This window comes from Staurois parvus, unplaced genomic scaffold (genome assembly GCF_062004578.1).
Source record: "Staurois parvus isolate SC_StPar_1 unplaced genomic scaffold, SC_StPar_1.0 ptg000688l, whole genome shotgun sequence".
NCBI classification, from domain to species: Eukaryota; Metazoa; Chordata; class Amphibia; order Anura; family Ranidae; genus Staurois; species Staurois parvus.
Genome location: NW_028318484.1, coordinates 508,655 through 533,055, shown reverse-complemented (window position 1 = coordinate 533,055; position 24,401 = coordinate 508,655). Strand labels below are relative to the sequence as shown.

The 24,401-nt window shown below is 40.3% G+C and overlaps 1 protein-coding gene and 1 pseudogene across 2 annotated transcripts in view; both read left to right on the top strand.

Annotated features, from left to right (window-relative positions):
• Positions 1–2,020: 2,020 nt before the first annotated feature.
• LOC149447416 (uncharacterized) lies at positions 2,021–6,956 on the top strand (annotated as a pseudogene).
• A 348-nt stretch (positions 6,957–7,304) lies between these two features.
• Positions 7,305–24,401, top strand: part of LOC149447415 (protein mono-ADP-ribosyltransferase PARP14-like) — a 152,037-nt gene continuing 134,940 nt past the window's right edge. Inside the window, exon 1 of one of the 2 annotated variants that reach the window (XM_089652607.1) lies at positions 7,305–7,545. In XM_089652607.1, coding sequence (XP_089508733.1) covers positions 7,374–7,545 — 172 coding nt within the window. In that variant the 5' untranslated portion in view covers positions 7,305–7,373. The remainder of the gene's footprint in view (positions 7,546–24,401) is intronic. The other variant, XM_089652606.1, reaches the window with a different exon arrangement.

Genomic DNA, 24,401 nt, shown 5'->3' with positions numbered 1-24,401 from the left:
TCTGGAGGGCAAGTGGTTAAAAGGTAACCGGTTCCTTTACGCTTAAAGTGTTACTAAACCCAGGGTTTACTATTCACTATACATTCACTATATCTGGTCTCCCACAGTACACACAACATGGAAATTCAATTATTTTAGTAAATATAAATACTTTTTCTCATCACCAGTATATAGCAGTCTTGTGACTTCTATCAGTGTCCAGCAGTGTTGGTTACAGCTTGTAGAAGAAGTTTTCACTCTCCTGTAGGAGGATGCAGGACTCCTGACCTCTGTGTGGAGAGTGCTGATTGGCCCTGTGCTGAATACATGTACTCTACCAAGAAATAAAAAACCTACACACCAGCAATATGCACAAAAATGAGCATGTTCAGAGTGTCTCCACACGATATGTCTTATCAGGAGATAAGAGGGGGACACTGGAAGAAGGGGAGGATCAAAGAAGACAGGATCAAACAGCATTTTTACACAATGTGGAGGATTAACCCCTTAGGTTCCACAGCGAGTATAACAAGCATGCTTTTCTGCATATACAGACTGATTTTACTGTTGTGGGTTTAGTGACACTTTAAGCTACAATACTGTCCTTCGGTGCCTTTTTTACTGTTTACGCTGATCTTGCACAACATGTCATCTCATACCTAGTGCTTGCTACTGATTGTACTGTATGACAAATTGTATTATTATTATTGCCAAGACATCTTTATGCCTTCTTTTGTAACTATCCACACTGTGGGATAATATACAAATATTTGTCTTAATGAAGGAAAACCGAGGGCTGGGCCCACAGATTCAGAGGGTACACGATGCCACACAGACACAGACAGTGGTTCTTTTACAACAATTACGTTTACTGAACACGTGTGGTGCGATGTGCTGCGGCAAAGCCGCACTTACAGTTCCTTGGCAGGCTCTTGGTGCTTTTTCCTGATCCACTGGTCCACTCCAGAATTGGACCATACAGTTACTTATTTCCCGGTCTCGTCGCGGTGAATCTTCCCTAGGTGCCGTCGCCAGACTCCACTGTGAGCTGTAAATCCTCTTCCAGGCCCCACACAGATTCTCCAGACGTCCTCAGCATACACCAGCAAGACACCAACTCCCTCTCACTTCCTGCTCTCCACCGGAACTCCTCCCCTTCCCAGAGAGGTTGTGATGCAGTAAGTCATTTCCTAATTGCAGCCTCAAACCTACATTTACAGTTCACTATGACCCTTCTAAGGGTTCTACGCGGCCCCTAAATTAGCATTCATTAAACTTTATATGGTAAATAAGCATTCGTTTTTGTCTTAGGAAACTTCAATGCAAAATCGATTCTTGTACTTTGCTGCCATCTACTGACCAAAGAGCATATTGCAGTTTAACATTGCACATCAGTATTTATCCACGCCCCACACCCTTACATTTACTTTATTGGTTAGTGCCTGTTTCTTGATATAGTAACACTAATGGCTATCAGGTATTGCCTCGAGTGATTTTCTGTGATATTGCATGCTTTGTGTAACTGACCTATTGTGTCAGAGGGGCTGAAGAGGTTGAGGCAAAGAACAGAGAATCCATTCTAATCAGCGGCTCCTTCAGGGGTAGCAATACAAGTGTAATATCAATTGAAATATTTGACTATCCGTTTGTGACAGATTTACGTTAAGTTTTTGGTTTTTTTTAAGAGAATGAAAGGAAAAGGGGAATAGCCAGTTTCAAAGCTCCCCTTCCCTCATGGGACTGCGGTTCTGAGGGAAGGTTCAAGTCTCCGCTCACAGCTGCACAAGGATCCAGGTGGCTGTCCTCTTTCCATTAGTCACTATAGAATTCACATGGACTATAGGGAAAATACATGTGACAGGTCTTTCCTTATAGGCCAAGAGTGGATCAGGTGACCTCTAAGAAATTTCTAGAAGGTTGAAAACCCCATATAAGACCTGTCAGAACCCCCCGGGGTACCTGTTGCATGGTGGTACACCATCCGGTGAGCTCTATAGCTCTTTTTTGCAGAGAATGGAGCTCAAGTCGTGTCAATCCGAGCATGAAGGCGATGCTGCGGAACATCTTGGAGAGAGCCGATGAGGAAGGGGCTGAAGAATGGTTGAGGAAGTGCCTGTACTTACCTGCGTCAGGATCAACACAAGAAGACTCATTCACCACAGCTGTCACCGCTGCTGAGCCCCCCGGAGAATTGGAAGCCCTGCAATCAACACGGACTCTGGCTAAGATGAAGACTCTGAAGACCTCTCACCCCAGGAAGAAGTTGCCAGTGCCGCCCAGAGAAGAGGAGGAGTGGAGAAGGGTCCAGCAAAGAGGAGGCGCTGTCAGCACTGCATACTGCCCCTCTCTGCCCAGCAGAAGGTCTGGGCAGGAATCTCCCCACAGAAGAGTGATGGTGGTGGGCGGGGCCACATGTGGTTATGTGGGCGGAGCTAGGAGGAGCCAGTCAGCAGCAGAAAACACCTCTAGAAGGTTGCCAATGCAACCCAGGACACCGGGCAGGTTTGGGGCCACCAGCACTGTATCCCAACAAGAAGCAGGCCGCCAGTCAGTAGAACAGAAGATACTTCAGCCAGGGAAGTAATGGAAGAACCTTAAAATATGTAAAAAAAATTTGAGAAAACTTGAAATAGCGATTTTATTGATTTGCTGTCACTGCTTCCATCTACAAAAGAATTCCTTTTAAAAAGCGATAAAAAAATAAGAAAAAAAAATGAGGAGGATAGGCATAGGCCAGTTATCACAAATTTTAATAATTGGTTATAGGCGTTTTGCATTTACACTAGCGTAATGTGTGAAAAATATCCGGAAAAAATGTACTGGATTATTTCAACACATTGACATTATTTTAGAGGCTTACAAAAATTTTGGCCGTATTTCATGGGTCTTTTACGATGAATATTTTAGGCAAAAAATAGCAGTACACCCTAATTTAACTTGGGGCACAAAAGACATTGGTTTATGGCTAAACCTATTTTTGCCTCAAAGATCATCCACATTCAAACAATTGGTTTCTGTTAATTCCAATGCTAATGTGTTATAAAAAAGGCATTTGCTTTTCAATCAAATGATTCACAGTGTAAATGGCCTAATATGTGTAAATTTAAACATGAATGTGCATTTTGCACAGGAACACATCCTGTCATTATAGGTTTTAAAAAATTAGCATTAACTAACCAGCAATCGGGGAGGGAGCTTTTTCTTAAAAGCTCCATCCCTGGTGAAACTGGAAAAAATGTGGTCTTGGCTCCTGGAATACCCAGACCAACAGACGGTCCATCTATTAATTGAAGGATTTAAATTTGGTTTTGTGCTGCCAAGTTTTGAAGGCTCAGGTTGTCTTAATGCTGAGAATTTAAAATCAGTAAAGAAAATTTTTTAAAGAATTAAAGTCTGTTTAATAGCCCACCATTTTTAAATTTCTGTATTTCCCCCATAGGGGTTATTCCTAAGAAAGAAGAGGGTTCTTATAGGTTAATACACCATTTGTCTTTTCCCATAGGAGCCTCATTGAATGATCAAAATAAATAAGGAGGTTTGCTCCTCGGTATCATACACATCATTTGATGAGGCTTTGGAAAAAATTTGATCTTTAGGTAACAATGTATTGCTAGCAAAAGCAGATATAAAATCTGCTTTTCGGTTACTTCCCATCCACCCTCAATCTTTTAATGCATTAGGATTTGGTTTTGAGCATACATTCTTTTTTGACAAAATGCCTCCCCATAGGGTGCTTATTGTCATGTTCTTATTTTGTAGCTTTCTCTACATTCATTGAATGGGTGGTATCAAAAAAGGCCGATTCTAATTGCATAATACATTATTTAGACAATTTTCTTTTTATAGGCCCTGAGGATTCGCCAAAATGTCAAGAGTTGTTATCTACATTTTGTGCGTATGCCAACAATTTGGAGTCGCTCTAGCCCATGAAAACAGAGTATACCTGACAACTTGTATTGATTTTTAGGCATTAACATTAATACAATTTCTATGGAATTTAGCTTACCTGAAGTTAAGGTTAAAAAATTACAGGATCTGCTCACTGCATTCAACAGGAAGAAAAAAGCTGCATTAAAAGAAATGCAATTGCTTTTAGGTCTGTTAGCTTTTGCCAGCAGAGTTATGCCGGTAGGTAGGATATTTTCCAGGTGTTTGTATTTATCCATTGCAGGTCTAAAATCTCCGTACTCACATATTCAAATTACTGCTGACCTCAGGGAGGATATGTTAGTATGACATACATTTTTTATTCATTTTAACCACTTTCCCCTCCTGAGGATTTCTCCCTTCCTGACCAGGCATTTTTTTGCGTTACGGTACTGCGTTATTTTACCTGACAATTGCACGGTTATGCAATGTTGAACCCAAATGAAATTTTGACCTTTTTTCCCAGAAATTGAGCTCTCTTTTGGTGGTATTTGTTTGCCTGTGCATTTTTTATTTTTTGCGCTATAAGCAAAAAAAGACCAACAATTTTGAGAAAAAAAAACAATATTTTGGACTTTTTGCTATTAAACATGTCCAGTAAAAAATCAAATTTAGTCATAAATTTAGACCAAAATGTATTCTGTGATGTCTTTGCTAAAAAAAAAATCCCAATACATGTAAATTAATTGGTTTACGTGAAAGTTATAGCATTTACAAATGGCAGTATAGATAATGGGATTTTTTTTCCCTACTAGTAACGGCAGCGATCAGCAAATTTTAGCGGGACTGCAGGGGATATTCTGACACTGGGGGGAAACTAACTTGGTGTCACTGACATCTCCAGTGACACCAATACAGTGATCAGTGCTAAAAAAAAAAACACTGACACTGTACTAATGGCACTGGGCAGGAAGGGGTTAACGTGAGGGGCGATCAAAGGGTTAACTGTGTGCTGGGTGTGTTTTACTAGGGGGCAGGGGGTGTGTTCTTCACTGTAAGCACACTGATCGGGATGGCTGTACTGTGCACAGACATCCTGAGCAGTGTGTTCAAGTGGACAGGGAGGAAGATTGTTTGTAAACAAAACAATCTTCCTCCCCGTCGGAGATGCTCGGTAATCACTATATACATGATTTTGCGCACAGGTGCCGCCCTGTAGCAGTATATCTGCTATAGGGCAGTCTTTAAGCAGTTAATGGTAAATCGTTATGGCAACATTCATTAATTCTAGATAAAGAATTTTGCCTTTCCAGGTTCAATAAGTTTTGCTGTAGTTTGGGGAAAACATTTGTGTGCAGGCCCTTGGCATGGTTGGTGGAAAAGAAAGAGTTATTTGAAGAATATAGTTTTGCTGGAGCTAGTCCCCATTTTGGTGGTACTGGAAATATGGGGTGACAAATTTAGAAACAGATAAATTATTTTTAGAACAGATAACAAGGGTTTATTATATGCCATTAACAGTTTATCGTCAAAGTCACCTCCTATAATTACTCTAATTAGACATTTAGTTTTTCAGTGTTTATTGTTAAATATATGGATAAAAGCCTCCTACATCCCAGGTAAGGACAACATTTTGGCAGACTCTCTTGTTCGGTGTTTTCGTTCATTACTATCAGAGGCGGACCGATAGGGAGCGGTTTGTCCACAGCATCTTTGGGAGCTTGTTTAAATAAAGTATTTGATTCAATTAAAAATTTGGTGGCACCTTCAATATGGTCAAATTATGGTCAAGCTTGGTTATTATGGCAGACCTTTGTGAATTCTCAAAACCAAAATTACTTATCCATTTCAGAGCATTTAGTTCTATCATTTCTAGACCATTTAATGGATAAACAATACTCTTGGGCGCACATTAACAAACTGATGGCAGGAGTTTCCTTATTTTCTAAAATTACATAACTTCCCTTCTTGCATTAGTTTTTTCTCAGTAAACCAAGCCTTAAAAGGCAATAAAAAGTACATTTTACGGTGGATAGTCGACAGCCAATTACTCCTGCCATATTAGCTGATCTATGCAATGTGATGCTTTCTGTGTGCTTTTCTCCCTATGGAGCCAATTTATTTCAAGCAGCTTTTTCTTTGGCCTTTTTTGGTGCATGTACAAGTAGATCTGGTTTTAAATTTCAGGATATATCAATGGGATTGATAAGTTGAGAATATTATTAAAAAGGTCTAAGACAGATCAGTTAGGTAAAGGGTATATGATAAGTTTGAAAGCTTATAGTGGTTCAGTTTCAGTTTGTGAGCGTTTTAAAAAAATGCTTGACATGTCTGGGCCTAGACCATTTAATGTTCTCGTCACACTTGTTTCGTATTGGGGCCACCACTGAAGCATCCAAACTTGGTTTAGGAAACAGAACAATTAAAAAAAAAAATGGAAGATGGCATTCGAATAGTTACAAATTATATATTAGGCCTTAACTTTATTTATATTGCCATTTTAGGTACGGTTCGCACTGTCTGGATAGTGGGATACTCCTATATATTCTGGGATCAACAAAGAGCTTCAAAACGTGTGTATACAGAAAACGTATGTTTTAGTGATAATTCATTTAAAGTATTTTGGTGTGGTAATAGGGGAATGCTATGGAAGAATTTATGTTATTAACTAGGAAGACTATACAATTATATACAATTCTTTACCGTCACCAGACATATTGGTATTACATTTGGGAGGAAATGACATAGGTCAGCAAAAAAACCTAGATTTAATCTTTTCCATTAAACATAATCTCCAAAAGTTAAAATTGATTTTGCCTAGTACAGTAATTATATTTTCTGAAATTGTACAAATGTTCTTGTGGTTAGACACTCCGATTTGGAAGCCTTTTGAAAAGTTAAGAAAAAGGGTAAACAGAGCTATAGAAAAATTCATGCCTACCATGTCAAGTTTCTCCTTTAGGCATACAGAATTAGAAGGTGGTCTTCCTGGTTTAAAAAGACCTGATGGAGTACATTTATCTGCAATTGGTTTAGATATATTTAATTGTGACTTACAAAGACGTACAGAATTGGCCGCGGTCTGGGGGGTAGATGCCAGTCAGGTCTAATAACCCAACTGGCTTTTGGGGGACAGTTCTTTAAGTTAAATGTATGGTGGATTTCTGAAATTGGCTCCAGTTTAGTGACTGAGTCTGGTTTTTATATTTAGTTTAAAAGTTATTGTTGTTATTATATTATATTTTAATTAAGTAATATTTTATTGAAACCAATAATAAAAGGCCGTGCCCAAACGGAACTCCAAAGGTCGGTGTTAGTGTCTTTATAGTTAAATTGTATCTGCTGTCTACAGTCCCATTCCGACTTTCATGCTATAGCAGTAAACAAGAAAGCAGACTGGTTTCAGCTGGCTCACTTCCTGCAATAGTTCACAGCAGAAAATTCAGAGCATAGAGCTTTCACTTTCATTTGTACTAGTTGAGCCCTCCAGCAAACAGTATATAAGGCTGTCTGTGACAAAGAAAAACATGGATGAATATAAATTCTCCATAATTGTTAAAAACAGCAAAGAGCTGAACCAGAAGCAAGAAAAAGACCAGAAACGCTATTTTTCTATGAGAAGAAGATCTGGTGGAGGAGACTGTGTGATAACAAAGCTGAACCCCACCCAGTACAGAGTGAGCTACAAGATGAGGGAAGGTAAGTCTACATAAAAGTACTTTTAAAATAACATATGATGGAGGAAAGTAAAGCCAAAACAGGCTTAAGGTTAAATCACCTGTTCCTGAGAGATTAAACCACTTGTTGAACTGTATCAAGCTGTTATTTGTGCCCCTGTTAGGGAGATTTACCCTCTCTATTTGCCCTGTTTACTGTTATCATTGAGAGTGAAAGTGATAGAAAATCCCACATTTTGGGTTGTCACTAGAGCAGGAATAGAGAGGAAATCTTTCAATAGGGACACCAGTTCTGATGACCCTGCTGACAACCTCAGATTTCCTCATTTTTGAGGGATTTCCTCTTACTTTCTGCTTTTCCTGTGGGACAGAAGTAAAGGGAAATCTGACACAGATGGCATAAAAAAAACTGATCGGGCACCCCCCCCAAGTCTGTTTTTTTTTTTTCGATTTTCCGCCTCACCCCATCCCCCCCCCACACTGTTGGATACTTTTTTTTTGGGGGGGGTAGGTACCTAGTTCTGACAGGTGCCTGCTCCCACTCCCGCTCAGATTGCCTAGGCAATCAGATTGGAAGTTTGCCTCCCAGCCCGCAGCTTTCTGGAACTTATCACAGGTTCCAGAAAGCTGTGGGACCATTCGCAAAGCGCAGCATACCTCGAGCATGTGCAGTAGGAAGCTAGGACTCACAACAAGTTTCCATTAGTAAACATGCTGGTTCCAGGGACACGAAGACCAGTAAAGAAAAAGCCTGAATGAGGACAGCACTGAATCCCTGGATAGGTAAGTGTCCTTATAATAAAAATCAGCATCTTCAGTATTTGTAGCTGCTGACTTATTTTTTTGTAAGACTCTGAAGATCCTCATTAAAAAAAAAAAAATACTTACCAAGCTCAATGCAGTATCGATCTGATGCTGCATCTGTCCGCCTGCCAGCTCTAAGGCTGGGAACTGAGCGATCAAACACCACTGATCACTCAGTTCTCTCCCTCCGCTCGGAGCAGAGAGCAGAGACGACTTTCAGTCTCTGGCTCCCTGCTCCCCCTCACTGGAGCACTGGGCTGTGGAGGGGGCGAGGGCAACTAGCTCATGCTCCCAGCAGCTTGGTGAGAGGCTGAGACAGGTGCTGGTCCAGGCTCCTGGTTGGATCCCGACCATATGGTTGCAATCTTTTCACAGCCTGGATTGGCTCTGTGACATCAGGCTATAGCCCCTTTGTCGGCTGAAAACAGGTCACAGGAGTACAGATGGATATCAGGATATTAAAGCTTTTTTGGCTTAGAACAGGGAGTCTCCAAAGTTTTTAAACAAGGGGTTAGTTTACAATCCTTCAGACTAAGGGGGCCAGATTGTGGCCAGTAGGAGTAGAAAATTTCCTGGCAACAGTGGAAGTAATAAAAGCCTTAGGCTTTGTAGTCAGTAGGAGGAGGAATAGTGCCCTTTCATTGTCACCAGTGGGAGGAATCGTGCGCCATCATTGATATTAGTGGGAGGAATAGTATTCCCTTGTTGGTGCCAGTGGGAGGAATAGTTCCTCAAGTCAGCAGGAGTAATAGTGTCTTGGATAAAAAGGCAAGCAAAGGGTCGCATCTAACCCATGGACCTCAGTTTGGAGACCACTGACTTAAAGCATCTGAAAATACTAAAGCTACTGGATAAGGGAGGCAGTAAGATGAAACCAATTTCCAGGAGATTACAGTGTGTTGCAGTAACACTATATGCATTGGTTTGATGCGGTGGAATTGATTGTGTTTGGCAACCCAGAGTACCTTCTTTACACATTTGCATGGCATTGCAGTGCAGCACTACTATGTGTTGCAGCGCACTGCGCTAAAGAAAATGTTGCAGTAGTGATTTTTTTGGTCTGTTGTGGTCTGCTTACCTGTAGGTACAAGGAATATCTCCTAAACGTGCACCATTTAGGAGATATTCTTGGTTTCTTCAGCAGGTGACATCACCAATGCATGTACTCTGAAGAGACGACATGTTCATGCTGTCCCTTCAGAGCTCTGTGATGCGGCTGTGACTCCCACAGGAGTGATGTCATTGCAGCTTGGCCATTCAAATGGCCGTAGCTTGCTAACCCAGAAGAATGACCGAGTGAAGATGGAGGCCCTGTCAGTGGTGACAATGTGCCGCTGGGGAGCTTTATTTTATTGTACATATTTCATGATCTGCTAGAATGCAATGCATACTAGCACATTATATTAGGAGAAACTTTTTTTCTTATGGAAGTTTACTACCACTTTAATGCACAACGTAACATACACACCACAATGGACTACCCTGGTGTGAATTGGCTGTAACTGGTATAATAAATGTGATGGTGCTGACCAATCAAAATCTATCTGAAAAGAAGGAGAAGGGCAGGGATTTCAAATTGCCAGACCACTACACTGGCTGTAGGAGCATAGACTACTCAACAGCGGGAGGCAAGTACAAAGGGGACTTGCAGGGTGGGGAAGGTGTTAGTTCTGTAAAGGAGAACTAACCCTTTAAGGTCTTTTCTAACACATTTATTCAGAGAACATTCTTTATATTGGGATTCCCACTCAGGGTTCAGCATTGCACAGGAGACAAAACAAACCTTTAGGGCCGTTTAAAATGCAATGGTTTATTGTGTAGGCAGCTCTTCATTCCAGCTGCAGTGAGCCAGAGGAAGGGGGCTGTGTGATGCATGTTTTACTGCATCACACAGCTCCCTTTATTTTGGTGATGTTTATGCGAAATGGTACTTCATTCAATTCACCTTACAACAAGGCAGTGCCTTCCTCTGTGCTGTGATGACAAGCAGTATGTCTGTATTGCATTGCAGCTCAATGCACCACAGCTCCAGGCTGCATTGTGGTGTGAATAGGACACAGATAACAATTGTTTTCTGTGTGTCCTAGTGATGACTGCAAAAAAAATGCCGGTGACTGCACTATATGTGAAAAGCACAGACGTTTGGGTAAGGTATTGTCTGTTTGGACCTTCAGTCTATATCCGCACAGACTATAATTGCTCAGCCACCTGAGCGTTGCATGTCACTTTGAATGTGACATGGTTGTTGGTGCCAGACGGGCTGGCATTTCAAAAACTGTTTATCTACTGAGATTTTCACACACAACTATCTCTAGGGTTTATAGAGAATGGTCCGAAAAAAATATACAGTGTGCGGCAGGTGTGTGGATAAAAATGCCTTGTTGAAAATGTCAAAAATGCCACTTGTCAGAGGTCAGAGGAGAATGGGAAGACTGGTTGCTGTGACATTTAGATGGTAGGGTCAGAATTTGGTGTAAACAACATGAAAGCATGGATCCATCTTGCCTTGTATCAACATTTCAGGCTAGTTGTGTTGGTGTAATGGTGTGGGGAATATTTTCTTAGCACTAGCAAGGTGTACCTAATAAGCTGGCCAGTAAGTGTATATGGAAAGGAAAATTGGTTTTTGCAACAAATTCCTTTTTTTCTTCAATTCCTTACAAACAAAAGCTTATATCCTGCCTTACTCTATTTGAAGACTTGCTACTTCGTAATCTACCTCCAAGGCATGCAATTTCCCAAACTTATTCCATTCCATTCCTGCTTTCTCACCCAAACCCTCTGGTCTATATGGTAATATGGCAGAAGGAATTAAAGACTCAATTGGTGAGTAAGAATGGGAGAAAGCATTTATCCTGTCTCTCTACAGCTAGCGCTGCAGAAGAGAATATTTGTAAAGTTTTGATACAATGGTACAGGTACCCAGATGCTTGGCACCGTTACTTCCCTCTGGGCCTTTGTCCTACAAATCTATTGTAAAGTGACAGGGATTTCCATCCCCAATATCCCTCAAATTATCTTACTGTCCTTACTGCCAAGTTCAATTCTTCGTTACTTCCTGACAGCTGCTAGAGTTATGAACTTTAAATATTTATTGGAGGTGGAATACAGCAGGTTGGATAAAGATGTTGTGACCTGGGCCGTTTGGACTGCATTTCCGAATACACAAAAGTTTAGAGACATCTTCCTTTCTTAAGATGTCCCTCAAGGTGGGGTGGAGAGCACTTGATACTTCCCTATTTTTCCTCTTGTTCTTTTTTTTCTCTTTATTATTTAATTTTTTCTTTTTCCTTCTTTTCTATGTTATGTTTTCTGATGAGGGTTGTGACATTAAGCCTTAAACATATATTTAAATTTTTACGGGACTTTGGGATCTCTCTGGTTATTATTGGGCACTTGGGTACCCTATTATTTATAGTATACACTCCAATACGCTATTCTGATACTGTTGTGGGAATACTCCTAAATTTCTATATGTAATTATGAAGTTTTGATGATACTTGTTTGAATCTGCTTTAACTCCTTTTTTAAATAATAAAATGAGATTAGGGGAAAAAAAACCTGGAGGCCATTACCACCAGTAAACACAGAAAACCTCAGCGCTCAGGTAACAAGCCAGTGAGTTGCCAGCACTAAAATTTGTGATTCCAAGTTCGAACAACTAATACAGAAAAAAGTACAGCATCATCATAATCTACTGTATATGTCTATCCATCCTAGCATGTAAATACATACACAAAATAATCAAAACATTTGTACAATGTGAACCAAAATACATATGAATACAATCAAATAAATATGAGCATTATGATCTCAAAAAAAAAATTAAATGTGATTCACGTTAACAAAACCAGTAACCATACCATACTGTGTACAAGTTTACATAAGAATATAATAGAAGGGACTAAGAGTACATAAAAGGTTAAAGATTCCTGGCCTCAACCACACTGGCCAACAAGCTTCCATGAAAGATATTCATAGGTTTCAACTCAGACAAAGTAAAAGAAAAAACAGCTTGCATAGGGTAATATACAGTAGTTAAAAACAAGCAATTTATTAAAAGGCAAATGTGCACTCACATATTGGAACAAAGCATAGTCAGTACTGGAATGCATGCATCCAATCAGCAGGAAGTCCTATTTGGTCCAACTTCCTGCAAAAGTGATGAGATCACATCTGATAGCCCCACCCTATGTGTTTCATTGTATTAGACGTCATCAGGGGCACCCCTTGTAAAAAAAAAAAAAAAAGAACAAAAAAAAAAAAAAAACCCACGTCTTCCAGATTCTGATAATTATTTTCCTCCTTGTCCCCCTTCACATGCAGACAAGTTGCTTTGCCAGGAGGCCCCCATGGCAAGGTACCCTTCCAATGTTGGGTGCATGTTGTTCAGGATGGGGTGGAGCATAATGCACTGCCCCCATTTTGCTGGGCAGCCAGGCTGCATCCTTGACTTAGGGTCTGGTATTAATTTTAATTTTTTAATTTTTTTTAAAGGTCTGGTATGGATTTTGGGGTTTGTTTTTTTTTGCTTAGCATTATTGGTTGTTATGGTAAACCATGAATGTTCAGCATGGTCTTGTGAATGGCCAGCAGACATGACCTGACATCATGCGACTGTTAAAGCACCTTGATTCTCAGTTGAGGAGGAACAAACAACCTTTTTCAGAGGCATTGTGTGCAGCGGAATCTTAGCTGCCTGAAGCAGGGTGGAAAGGTTGGGAAAAAGAGTGGCAATGATCTGGGCACATAGCAGAATAGGTTGCTCATTGTAGTGAGAAATGGAGAAGGGTTCAAAATTTGATTATGAGCATCTGCCTTATCATTCTTAGAACTTAAAGGATAGGCTATAATGAAATTTAACCTAAAGAAGAGGGACCAGTGAACCTGTCACCAATTCAAGTGTTTGGCCATCTTAAAATAGAATTCTCAGATATACCTACAGTAACTAATCTTAAAAATGTCCTCTCCCCTCAACACCTATTCTGACTATGTTTGAAAGAAAAAAAGGGGGTGCTGTTGCGCTTAGGAAAAAATTAAATAACATATATGTGAAGAATTTAACTACATATAAGATACCTATATAGCAGCAGTCCTAAATACAAAATCTTATATATTTCAAAAATGGACTGCGCTAAGGTCACAAAGACAAAATAAACTGTGCAATCTTTAAAGTGATAGCGCTGAGCAAAATACAAATACAATATTAATATTCAGTCCCAACATGTGAATAATTGGTGCAATGGTGCTGTATCTTTAACGGTGATACTCCATATTGAAATAACAAGTGCTTCACGGTGTTCATACTGGTGCCTCACATAGATGTAAACTCACTGTCATTTCATGACCACCTATCTCTAGGTAAGTCACTCTTGCTTTTTGGGACTATCCCAGTTTGCAATCTGGTCCTGATGGCAGATATTCCTTCACCCTTATAACCGTGGTTGCTGGTAGTAACCAATAACTTTCCACGAGATCTGCATCAATGTTAGGCAACTCCTCTCCTCCACAGGCAGTATTTCATATTTTCAGCATAAATCAAAACAAAACCAGACATCCATAGTGTAAACTTGTATAAAACTTTAATATGAGGTCAAACAATAGAAATGCCACTCACAAAAAAAGTGCCTTTCCTGGCACTAGGTGTATTCGGCTTTGTATATTATGAATGGGAATTAAGATGGCAGCCGCATTCTAAAAGTTTTTGTACTTCCTGGGGACGATCTATTGGTCAAAACTAGTCGAGGGCTTATGACACAACTTCCGCTGATGTCACTTCCGGGATTTGGAACACATGCTGGAATGCAGCTGCCATCTTAATGTGTTAGGAGGTGGGAAGGAACATTTTTAAGAATAATTAGGTGTATCCTGGAATTGTACTTTAATATTTTCAACGTTCTTGTGATCCCTATAGATGGTAAATAGATGTGGTGCCAAATTCATGATATCACCCCTCCAAGGCCCATTTCAAGGCTAGTAGCTCCCAGTTGTCAAGAAAAAAATGCAAAAGAATGTAAGTTACTGTTACATACGTAGGTAGATACGTTGCGATAAAACAGCTCCTGCCCGAGTCTCAGAGGCATAAACTTCCACCAAGAACAGCAAGGCTGGGTCTGGATGCATAAAGATAGCGGCATAAGTGAAAGTCATCTTTAGGATTTCTAAAGCTTGGATAGCTTCCTGTGGCTACACCTTGGGATTAGTACCTTTCCTGGTATGGGTGCCGCCGGGGGGGAGAAGCCTTGGATGAACTTTATATTTACAAAAAATGGTAAACCATAGGAACCACTGGTGGAATGAAGGTCCATAGTCTCAGGCCACAGCAAAATAATCTGGACTTTGGCAGGATTCATGACTAAACCAGTGTCTGAGATAATTTAGCCAAAAAAGGGAGCTCTGTAGCATAAAAATATGCCTCTCCAGTTTGGTGTAAAGAGAGTGGTGTTCTTGAAGTCTAGCTAAGACTGCTCTGACATACACTATATGATCAAAAGTTTGTGGACACCTGAACATCACACCTACAATATATACGAGTTTGTTAAATATGAGTTTGTTTTGGGCTATAACAGGTTCCACTGGAAAGCGTGTCTGTGGTAATTTGGCCCATTTAGTAAAAAGAGCATTTGTGTGGTCTAATACTGAGATTGAATGAGAAGGTCTGGCACACAGTAGGTATCTGAGTATATCCCAAAAATGTTCAACAGGGTTGAGGTCAAGGCTATGTAAAGGCAACTCAGGATCCTCTGCACCAAGCTTATCAAACCATATAATTGTGGACCTGACTTTTGGGCACAGTCATCGCCTAAACCAGTGTTTCTCAACTCCAGTGTTTCTCAACTCCAGTCCTCATGGACCCCCAACAGGTCATGTTTTCAGGATTTCCATTATTTTGCACAGGTGATTTGATCAGTTTCACTGCCTTAGTAATTACCACAGCTGTTTCATCTGAGGGAAATCCTGAAAACATGACCTGTTGGGGGTCCATGAGGACTGGAGTTGAGAAACACTGGCCTAAACTGTCATTCATTGTCTGGTTCTCATGTTCTGAGAGGGTCTAAAATTAACCAATCATAATGCCAAAGCAGTTTCACCAGGCTTGGCACTGGAAATGTTGGTCAGGGAGAAAGTTAGTGGCAAAAAAGCTTGAACTCTTAGCTTGTGTGGACAGTGATCAAAAGTTGTCCCATGACACATTCTTCTGAAAAGCTCAATTGATACTCTGGTTGTGCACATAAGAAGAGAATAAGCTGGAGAGCAGATGATGAGGAGAAGAACCCTCTCTTGTGATAGGCTGTATGGTAAGAACTAGTAAGGGAGTCTGGAGGTTGACTATATCTTGTACTAGTGGATAGTTGTTGATAGCAACCAGGGAGGATGGGGGCACCAACAGGAGAGGAAGGCTAGAGCTTTGTCCATGCGTTTGTCCACAAAGGCAGAGACATCATGTTTAAAGATTTGGTAAGTAATGCAAGCTGCAACAATTAGCTTGTTATTTTCCTCGGAGAGAAGGATTTAACATAGGAAATTGGTCCTCTGCTCCGCTAGACCCTTTTTTTTTGGGGGGGGGGGGCAAAAATCTCTCAAAATGTCACTTGGTACTACTATAGAGGCAAAGGCTAAGGTTGGTTCCTCCTGCGTAGTTTATTCTGGGCAGTAAGGCAAGTGACCCCAATTTACATAGGCTCATTTGATGAAATAGTGCTGGATGGAGCCTCAGGTTTTGGCAATAAGAAGGGTGAAAGAGATGAGGAGAAATAATTACCTGTCTTTCAGAACAGAACTCATGAAGCCACCAGTCAAGCCAAATTGCTAGCTTCATGGCTTTTTCCAGCATTTCTGGTGTGGGGTGATTAACCTGAGCATCCTGATCCTGAGCAACTGATAGGAGGCATGGAGGAGCTCGGCTATGAGGAAAGATTAGAAGAACTGAATGTATTCTCTCTTGAGAAGAGGTTATTAAGGCGGGATATGATCAGCATGTATAAATACATCAGTGGTTCATATAGTGTACTTGGTGTAGACTTATTCACCTTGAGGTCATCACAGAGGACAAGGGGGCACTCTTTACATCTGGAGGAAAAAAAGTTTAATCTCTAAATACGGAAAGGGTTCTTCACATTAAGAGCTGTGAAAATGAGATTTTTTTTTTTTTAAGCTGCATCAACTCGGGTCCGAGCCATAGCGACTTGATGAATGAGAGTTCTAAAAAGAAATGGACTTTGTGCTAGTCTGGTGAGATCTTCCAGTGTCATTGTCACAACTGTAGTCAATGATTCGTGGGGAAATTCGTCATCAGACACTGAAAACGATTTTGCGACTTTACTCAGGGATGTGCAAACTTGGCGCTCTATTTAAAATTTCAGTGTTTTTGGTCTGATTATATTATTGAATTAAATTTATTATTATATTATTTATTAAATTATACTTTATGGTTTCGTGTTTCAAATTTTAACATACCCAGGATGTTTACTAGACTCTTGTTCGGACAGATTTCAGTGAGTTATTCCTAAAAATTACAGGCCTACAATAAAAAAACTACGTATTTCCATGCAAAAAAATGTACCGCTTTGAGCACAGAAATACTGACATAATCAGACCGCTAGGGAGGCTATGAATAGTATGCTTACTGGTACTTGCATGCACACAGGACATAAGGAGCAGTGCTATAAGCACAGTACAAAGATGCTCCCCAGCAACCCTCGGAAAGAGTTCACATACCATGTCAGATGGCTTCACAAAGTAGGAAAGGTACAAGGCAAGTTCTGTATGCAGGAGTGGCCAGGAGTAGTGACTGTCAGGGCTGACTAGCAGCAGTGAAAGTCCATTTTTCAAGCAAGGATCAAGAGAGGATAATCTGTTATCCAAGCCATGGTATTAGCAACAGGAGAATCCAGACACAAGACATACAGAAACAACAAGGCAAGGCAAAAGTGCAGGTAGTGAATGCTATCACAAACCTAGAGCCCTGTGCATGTGATACTCATTTAGATTGCTGCAGCCAATCAGATGAAAAAATGAGGAACAGGCAGCACTAAAACACTGTCTAGAAATAAGGACACCTACTTCTGCTAGCCAGTGAGAGAGGAGGGGTGTTGCCGTCAGTTTAGAGCCCATAAGTTTGCAAACACCAGTGCTCAGGCCAGGAGAGACACATTATCAAGGTGACATATTCCTAAAACCACCCAAGTGAAGTTTGAAAACAAACAAAGAACTGATTTTACTTGTTGAACTAGTTTCTTCTATTTAGTTAAATAACATTCCAATGTTAGTTACTTTATTCACTTTGAATATTTCTAGTCGACATTCTGTCATATAGACTTGAAGGCCCACTGCTTCTTTCTGTTTTGACGTATTAACTATTAAGTTAGCTTGTTGTCATGATTTATTATTTGTTTCCCTTTTTATGCATAAATAGGATGTACATTAAATACAAATATGCATTAAGAAGGTAATGTTATGCAATCCTAACCACAAAGACAAAAAAATAGGGATATGGTTGATATCACATGGGGTAACCCTTCTCTTCTCTATTCTGCTACTGACCACCTGTATGACAAAATCTCTCCCCTTTCCTGTCCTAACCTGGCCACCTCTGTCTACAACAGTTCACACTCTTCCTCAGTGGACGCACGTGCTCCTCTAACTACACATAGAATAAGGCCACATCCGTTACAACCCCAGCAAACTGACAACATCAGAAATCTCAAGAGTCATTGCCATTCTCTTGAACAACTGTGGCATCAATTCAAATCCCTGCAGGACTTCACCTTTTATAAATCTGCCCCCTAAAATACAATTCCTGCCTCCATGGTGCCAAACATACCTACTTTGTCTCTCCTATTAATACCTTGTCATCCAGTCCTTGTCAGCTCTTCACTACATTTAACTCTCTGCTTTGACACCCTCTACCCACTAACTCACTCCCTGCCCAAGAGATTGCCAATCACTTCAAAGACAAGATTGATGCAATAAGTGAGGACACATCCGCTGTACAGATATCTTCTTCACTTAACATACCTTGTCCAACAGCACAGTCAACAGTCGCAGTTCTTCTTTTGAACTGGCTACTACAGAAGAGGTTACCAAACTTCTCTCAGATGCCCACCTAATTGTCCCCTGAATCCTGTTCCTTTTCAACCACTACAATCACCCTTTTATTCTATCCTATGCTCTCTCATCCACATCTTCAATATCTCCCTGTCTACTGGCACCTTTCCCTCCTCTCTAAAGCAAGCAGAGATCACTCCCATACTTAAAAAGCCCTCAATGGACCTCACCAACCTGAACAACTTAAGACCCATCTTGTTGCTCCCATTCACCTTTAAACTTAACGGTTAGTCTACAACTGTCTTGGCTCCTACCTCACTGAAAACAACCTTCTTAACCCCTCACAGTCTGGCTTTTGCTCACAGCACACAACAGAAATTTCCCTACTTAAACTCACTAACAATTTGCTAACTGCAAAAATCAAAGGCCACTGCTCCACACTCTTACTATTAGACCTCTCTGCAGCCTCATACTCCACTGCTTTGGCCTCCAAGATTCTCTGCTATCCTGGTTCTCCTTCTATCTATCTATCTATCTATCTATCTATCTATCTATCTATCTAATGACTCCTTCAGTGTTAGCTATAACTCTGTCTCCTCCTCTCTGCTTCTTCTTTCTGTATGGGCCCCCCAAGGCTCTGTTCTCATACCCCTTCTCTTCTCTATCTACACCTCCTCCCTTGGTCACTTGATAACCTCCCACAGCTTCCAATACCACCTCTATGCCGATGACACCCAAATCTATCTCTCTACTCCTCACCTCACTCCCTCAGTCTCCTCTTGCATTACTAACTTACTAACTGACTTATCAGCATGGATGTCACTCCACTTCCTTAAACTAAATCTCTCTAAAACAAAGCTGATGACATTACTCCCCTCTTATGCCCTCTTTCATGACTTTTCCATCAAGATCAATAATGCAACTATCAGTCCCTCCCATCATGCCAGGGTAATAGGTGTAATCACTAAACCGACAAAATGAACTCCACACAAACAGGCAAGGAAGCCTAGATAATAGCACTCTGTCTCATCCAAAAAAGTATTGATGTGCGTTTGTACCAAAATTAATATCAAAAAATAAACAGCTGTAAAGGACAGACTGTGTAAAGTCTGTAATCAAAGATACCCATGCAGAGTAGCGTTGTAGAACATTATATACAAAACTTTATTACATTTCTAATACAATGACCAATCACGTCAGTGTGAATAGTTCAAACACTTACTGCCATGTCTGGTTCATACTGTATATATGCCTCCAAAGTACATAGGTACTGGTATTGAATGTGCCACGCACATGGCTCCGTCCGGCCATACTTAATCCATTATGGGGACACTTATATACGTCGTTTCCGGACGTGATGACGTCACTACATTGCCGTTTTTCGCCTGCCAATCATTGTGGACTTTTTCAGAACTAGTAGGGGTCAGTAGTACACTGCTTTAAATAATTTATTTCCTGTGTAGTAGTGCTGTCACTACACCCTCCTGTATTGAGGTGACATCTTTACACCTTAAAAGCATAAAAACTAGACTGTGGAGAGATATCATTAAATCTCTTTCATATTGGGAGTGGCTAATAGGAGAGGACCAAGTCCTATTGCAATAACGTTTTCAATTAAGGAATATTCATATTTCTCAAAGGAACAATCATGAAGTATCAAGGTTCAGATATGGGAGGAAACCTGAAGGGAATTAGGGGAATTTAGTCAAGGAATACTTTAAAATTAGCTCAGTATTTAACCTCTTAGGTATAAGGGTCCCCAGTGTGTAAATCCAGTATTTTTTTTTTAAGTAATATCTTATCAAAGTCTCCTTTTCTGGGTGACATATTTAATGAAAAAATACCTTTTACTTTTAAGTCTTCTATTTGTCCCTTATATACTTCTTTAAAATGTTGCGCTAATAGGTTCTCCCTTTCCTCCTCAGTTTTTTTAAGTTTACTTTTTCTCTTATATGTTCATCAATGCAGGTCCTCAGTGGTCTTTTTGTCTTACCTATGTAGATTTTTTTTTACATGGACATTCCAACATATAAATAACTTTTCAGGTTGAACAATTTATAAATATTTTAATCTCAAAGACCTTTGATTTATTCACATTGGTGAATACTTGACTTTTTTCAACAAATGGACAGGCCTGACAATGGCCACAAGGGTGCATACTGGCTGGTTCATACATGTTTGTCAACCACTTACCTTTGGATTCTGTTTTAAAATTTAAAATATACCAATAGATCATTCGAATTAGAAGTTCTCTGTGCTACCATCTGAGGCCTGTCTCCAATTATGTCAGCAATGGTAGAATTGTCTGTCAATACATGCCAATGTGTTTGCAAAATGTTTATGATGTTACACTATTGTCAACCATATTTTGTGATAAATGTAATAGGGACCGTTTGTTCTGTTATATTTTTGCTACATTTGGTTTCTAGGAGATCTTTCTTTTCAGTGTTTAGAGCACTAGATTTAGCTTTCCTCGGTGTTCTATGTGAATAGCCCCTTTCCATGAATCTCCATTACAGCTTCTTGTTTAAATTGGGTTGTTTCTGTGCATTTTCTCTGTATATGGAGAAACTGGTCAACAGGTATACCTTGTTTGAGAGTTTTGCAGTAGTGGCTATCCGTATGTAGCAACGTGTTTGCTACGGACCTTTTTCTGAATGTCCTGGTGGTTAGTTGATTTTCTTTAAAGCACACGTACTGTATAGATCCAGGAATGAAATTTCCTTATGATTATATAACAAAATGTCAATCTAATATTTCTCTCATTTTGATTTAATATCCTCAGGAATTCCCCGAGTTGGTCCTCCAATCTTTTGCAAAGCAACAAAAATGTACTTTAGCCACTTAAGAACATGGCCTAGGTCAGGGGTGGGCAAACTTTTTGACTTGAGGGCCGCAATGGGTTCATATATTGGACCCGGGGGCCGGACCAAGAGTAGATGAATGATGTGTATGTGTCATCCATAGTAAGTATAGTAATATTCCCCCATAGTAAGCATAGTAATTAATCCCCCATATAGTAATTCATCCCCCATAGTAATTCATCCCCCATATAGTAATTCATCCCCCATAGTAATTCATCCCCCATATAGTAATTCATCCCCCATATAGTAATTCATCCCCCATAGTAATTCATCCCCCCTATAGTAATTCATCCCCCCTATAGTAATTCATCCCCCATATAGTAATTCATCCCCCATATAGTAATTCATCCCCCATAGTAATTCATCCCCCCTAGTAATTCATCCCCCCTATAGTAATTCATCCCCCCTATAGTAATTCATCCCCCATAGTAATTCATCTCCCATAGTAATTCATCCCCCATATAGTAATTCATCCCCCCTATAGTAATTCATTCCCCATATTAATTCATCCCCCATATTAAGTCCCCCCTGTGTCAATTCACTTACCTTTGCTCCGCACGTTCCTCTCGCCGTGTTCCCGCGCCGTTCCGGTGTAGCATGAAAATCTGTCTCCTATGAAGATCTGTCCCCCTCGACGTATCTGCGCATGTGCCAGTTTCAGGCATTAGCAGCCGATCGGCGATCTCCGGCACATGCGCAGATACGTCGAGGGGGACAGATCCTCATAGGAGACAGATTTTCATGCTACACCGGTCTTCAGGGCGGACTGTAAGAGGAGCCTAGCGGGAGCCTAGCTCCGCGGGCCGGATTAAAAGGTCCGCCGGGCCGTATACGGCCCACGGGCCGTAGTTTGCCCATTGCTGGCCTAGGTACATCGGTGAGCTCTAGACTCTTTCTTGTTCCCGTAATCCCAAATGGAGGCAGGCGTATGCTGGAGCCCAAGGGGCTCCCATTGAGGTACCACAAATCTGTTAGTAGTTGGCTCCTAGGAATTGAAAACAGTTATTAGAATGCATGAATTCCAGGAGATGCAGAATAAATTCATTATGAACCCCATTTCCTGGGTAATGGAGTACAAAGAATTGGGCTATTGCTCTCCTACTCCATAAATAGGGAATTAACAAGTAGATTGACCCCACATCAATGCCTAACAATAGAGTTCCTTCTGGTACCTGGACACCTATTTTAGATAGGACGTCCCTGGTATCTTGCACATAGGATTGCAAAGTAAGGACCATATCTTTAATCATATCATCTAGATATTTACCTATTTTTTGTTCAAGAGAGCCATTGACCGCACACTATTGGCCTCCCTGTTGGTCTTAGAGGATCTTTATGTATCTAGGGAATCACATAAAAGGTAGATATATTAAAAACATCTACATTTAGGAAGTTGTATTCATGTTTAGTTAACAAATTTACCCAAAAGGCCCAAAACAATTTGCGGTTCAAAGAGTCCACAAAATTTGAAAAGGGGTTTTCTGGCAACTTGACATAAGTATTGGAATCACTCAGTTGTCTTTTAATTTCTTGTTCATAGTTAACATAGTTCATTAGAACCACATTATCTACTTTGTCACGCCTTTCAATGGTTATATTAGAAGCATTTTTAATTCATTTAGAGCAATTCTTTCTTCAAGTTCTCAGGTCGATTTTTTTCCCAATCAACTTTTAGTTCAGAGTGTACCAGGTCAAGGAAAAGGCTAAGCCATTTATTTTCACTTAGATTGGGAATTCTAGACTGCTTTTAGTCTAGTTATTCTTTTTTATTTTGAGGATAATGTATCTTCATTATCCTTCTCGTCTATCTCCCCTTCATTAAGGAGACTGATCGAGTCATGCTTATGCTTGTTTCTCCATTTTGTTAATCTGGGTTTGGTCTTGAAAAACTTTACCTTCAATATATGAGTAGTTTCATGTGTAGAAATAATTATTAATCAATTGGGACAACACTGGCACTAGAAAGGGTGTGCTATTATCCCTTGACCTGCATTAGGCTTTCTATTCTCTGTCCTAGGACTATCTCTTTCAGGCTTTACAATGTTATGGTTTTGGACAGCACTTTCTTCACATACTGCATGTTCTGTATAGTTCACCTAAGGCACGCTTGTCAGTTAAAGGCTATAAATCGGATTTTATCGACATTCACAGAGGCACCCAACAGGGATGCTCATTAAAATAATTAATCTAATAATAATTATAAGGTCCTCCTGAGATGGTACATGGTACCTGTACAGGTGGTGTCCTGTGTTCCAGATGCCTCACCCCTTTGCTTTCGCGGCTGTGGCTGGGCTGGGACAGTGCTCCATGTTTGGTGGTTGTGTTCGAAAGTCCGGCGGTTTTGTATACGCACATACAACTTTATCTATTCTCTCACCCTGATGAATCTCAGGAAAAACCCTCAGCAGGCCCTATTCGGTAAACCAGTGGAGGGGGCACTGAGACCTGTGTGTCGGTTAATAACATTGATTTTTTTACGGCAGGTAGAATTTCCATTGCACGGTCTTGAAAGTCTCCTGTGATTCTATTCTACCTTTTGAAGGCCAAACTGACATGGATCATTATGAATGAACGCCTGTCGGCGATTCTTCAAGATAATATGGCCCTTTTCAAAAGGGTTTGGGACCCATGGATTAGATACCTATCCAGTTCTCAGTGAATTGGGACCATCTACCTACCCAAGAGGAGGGCGTGCCTCCACTTTCCCTTCTCCCCCCCCCTTTTTTTTTTTCTTCTCTCTCTTCTGTTTTACTCCCATTTTTCTATTCTCTCCTTCTGTCTTTCATTCCACTTTTTTTTTTATTATTGTTGTTGTCAAGCTTATTGTTGACATATCACTTCGTGGTGGGCCTTTATGCACCGTTAGGTTGTTATTGCTGTGCCTTTACCTATGTCGTTCACACTGGAATGTGCCAATATGTCTTCATTGATGGAAATGTTTCATGTTTTTGTTTTCCTCTCTTCCTCCCGTGTATTTCAGGGAGGTGTCTGTATTTTATTGAAATGAATACAAATCTATTGAATAGAAGTAAATATTAATCTTTGCATACCTGAGATAGATTAATTGTATTCGATGGAGAAAAAGAAAGCCCTTTTTTAATATATATTAAAATAATCACCTTCTTTCCTGTCAATCTAAAAATATGGTATTTTTCTCCAAAGC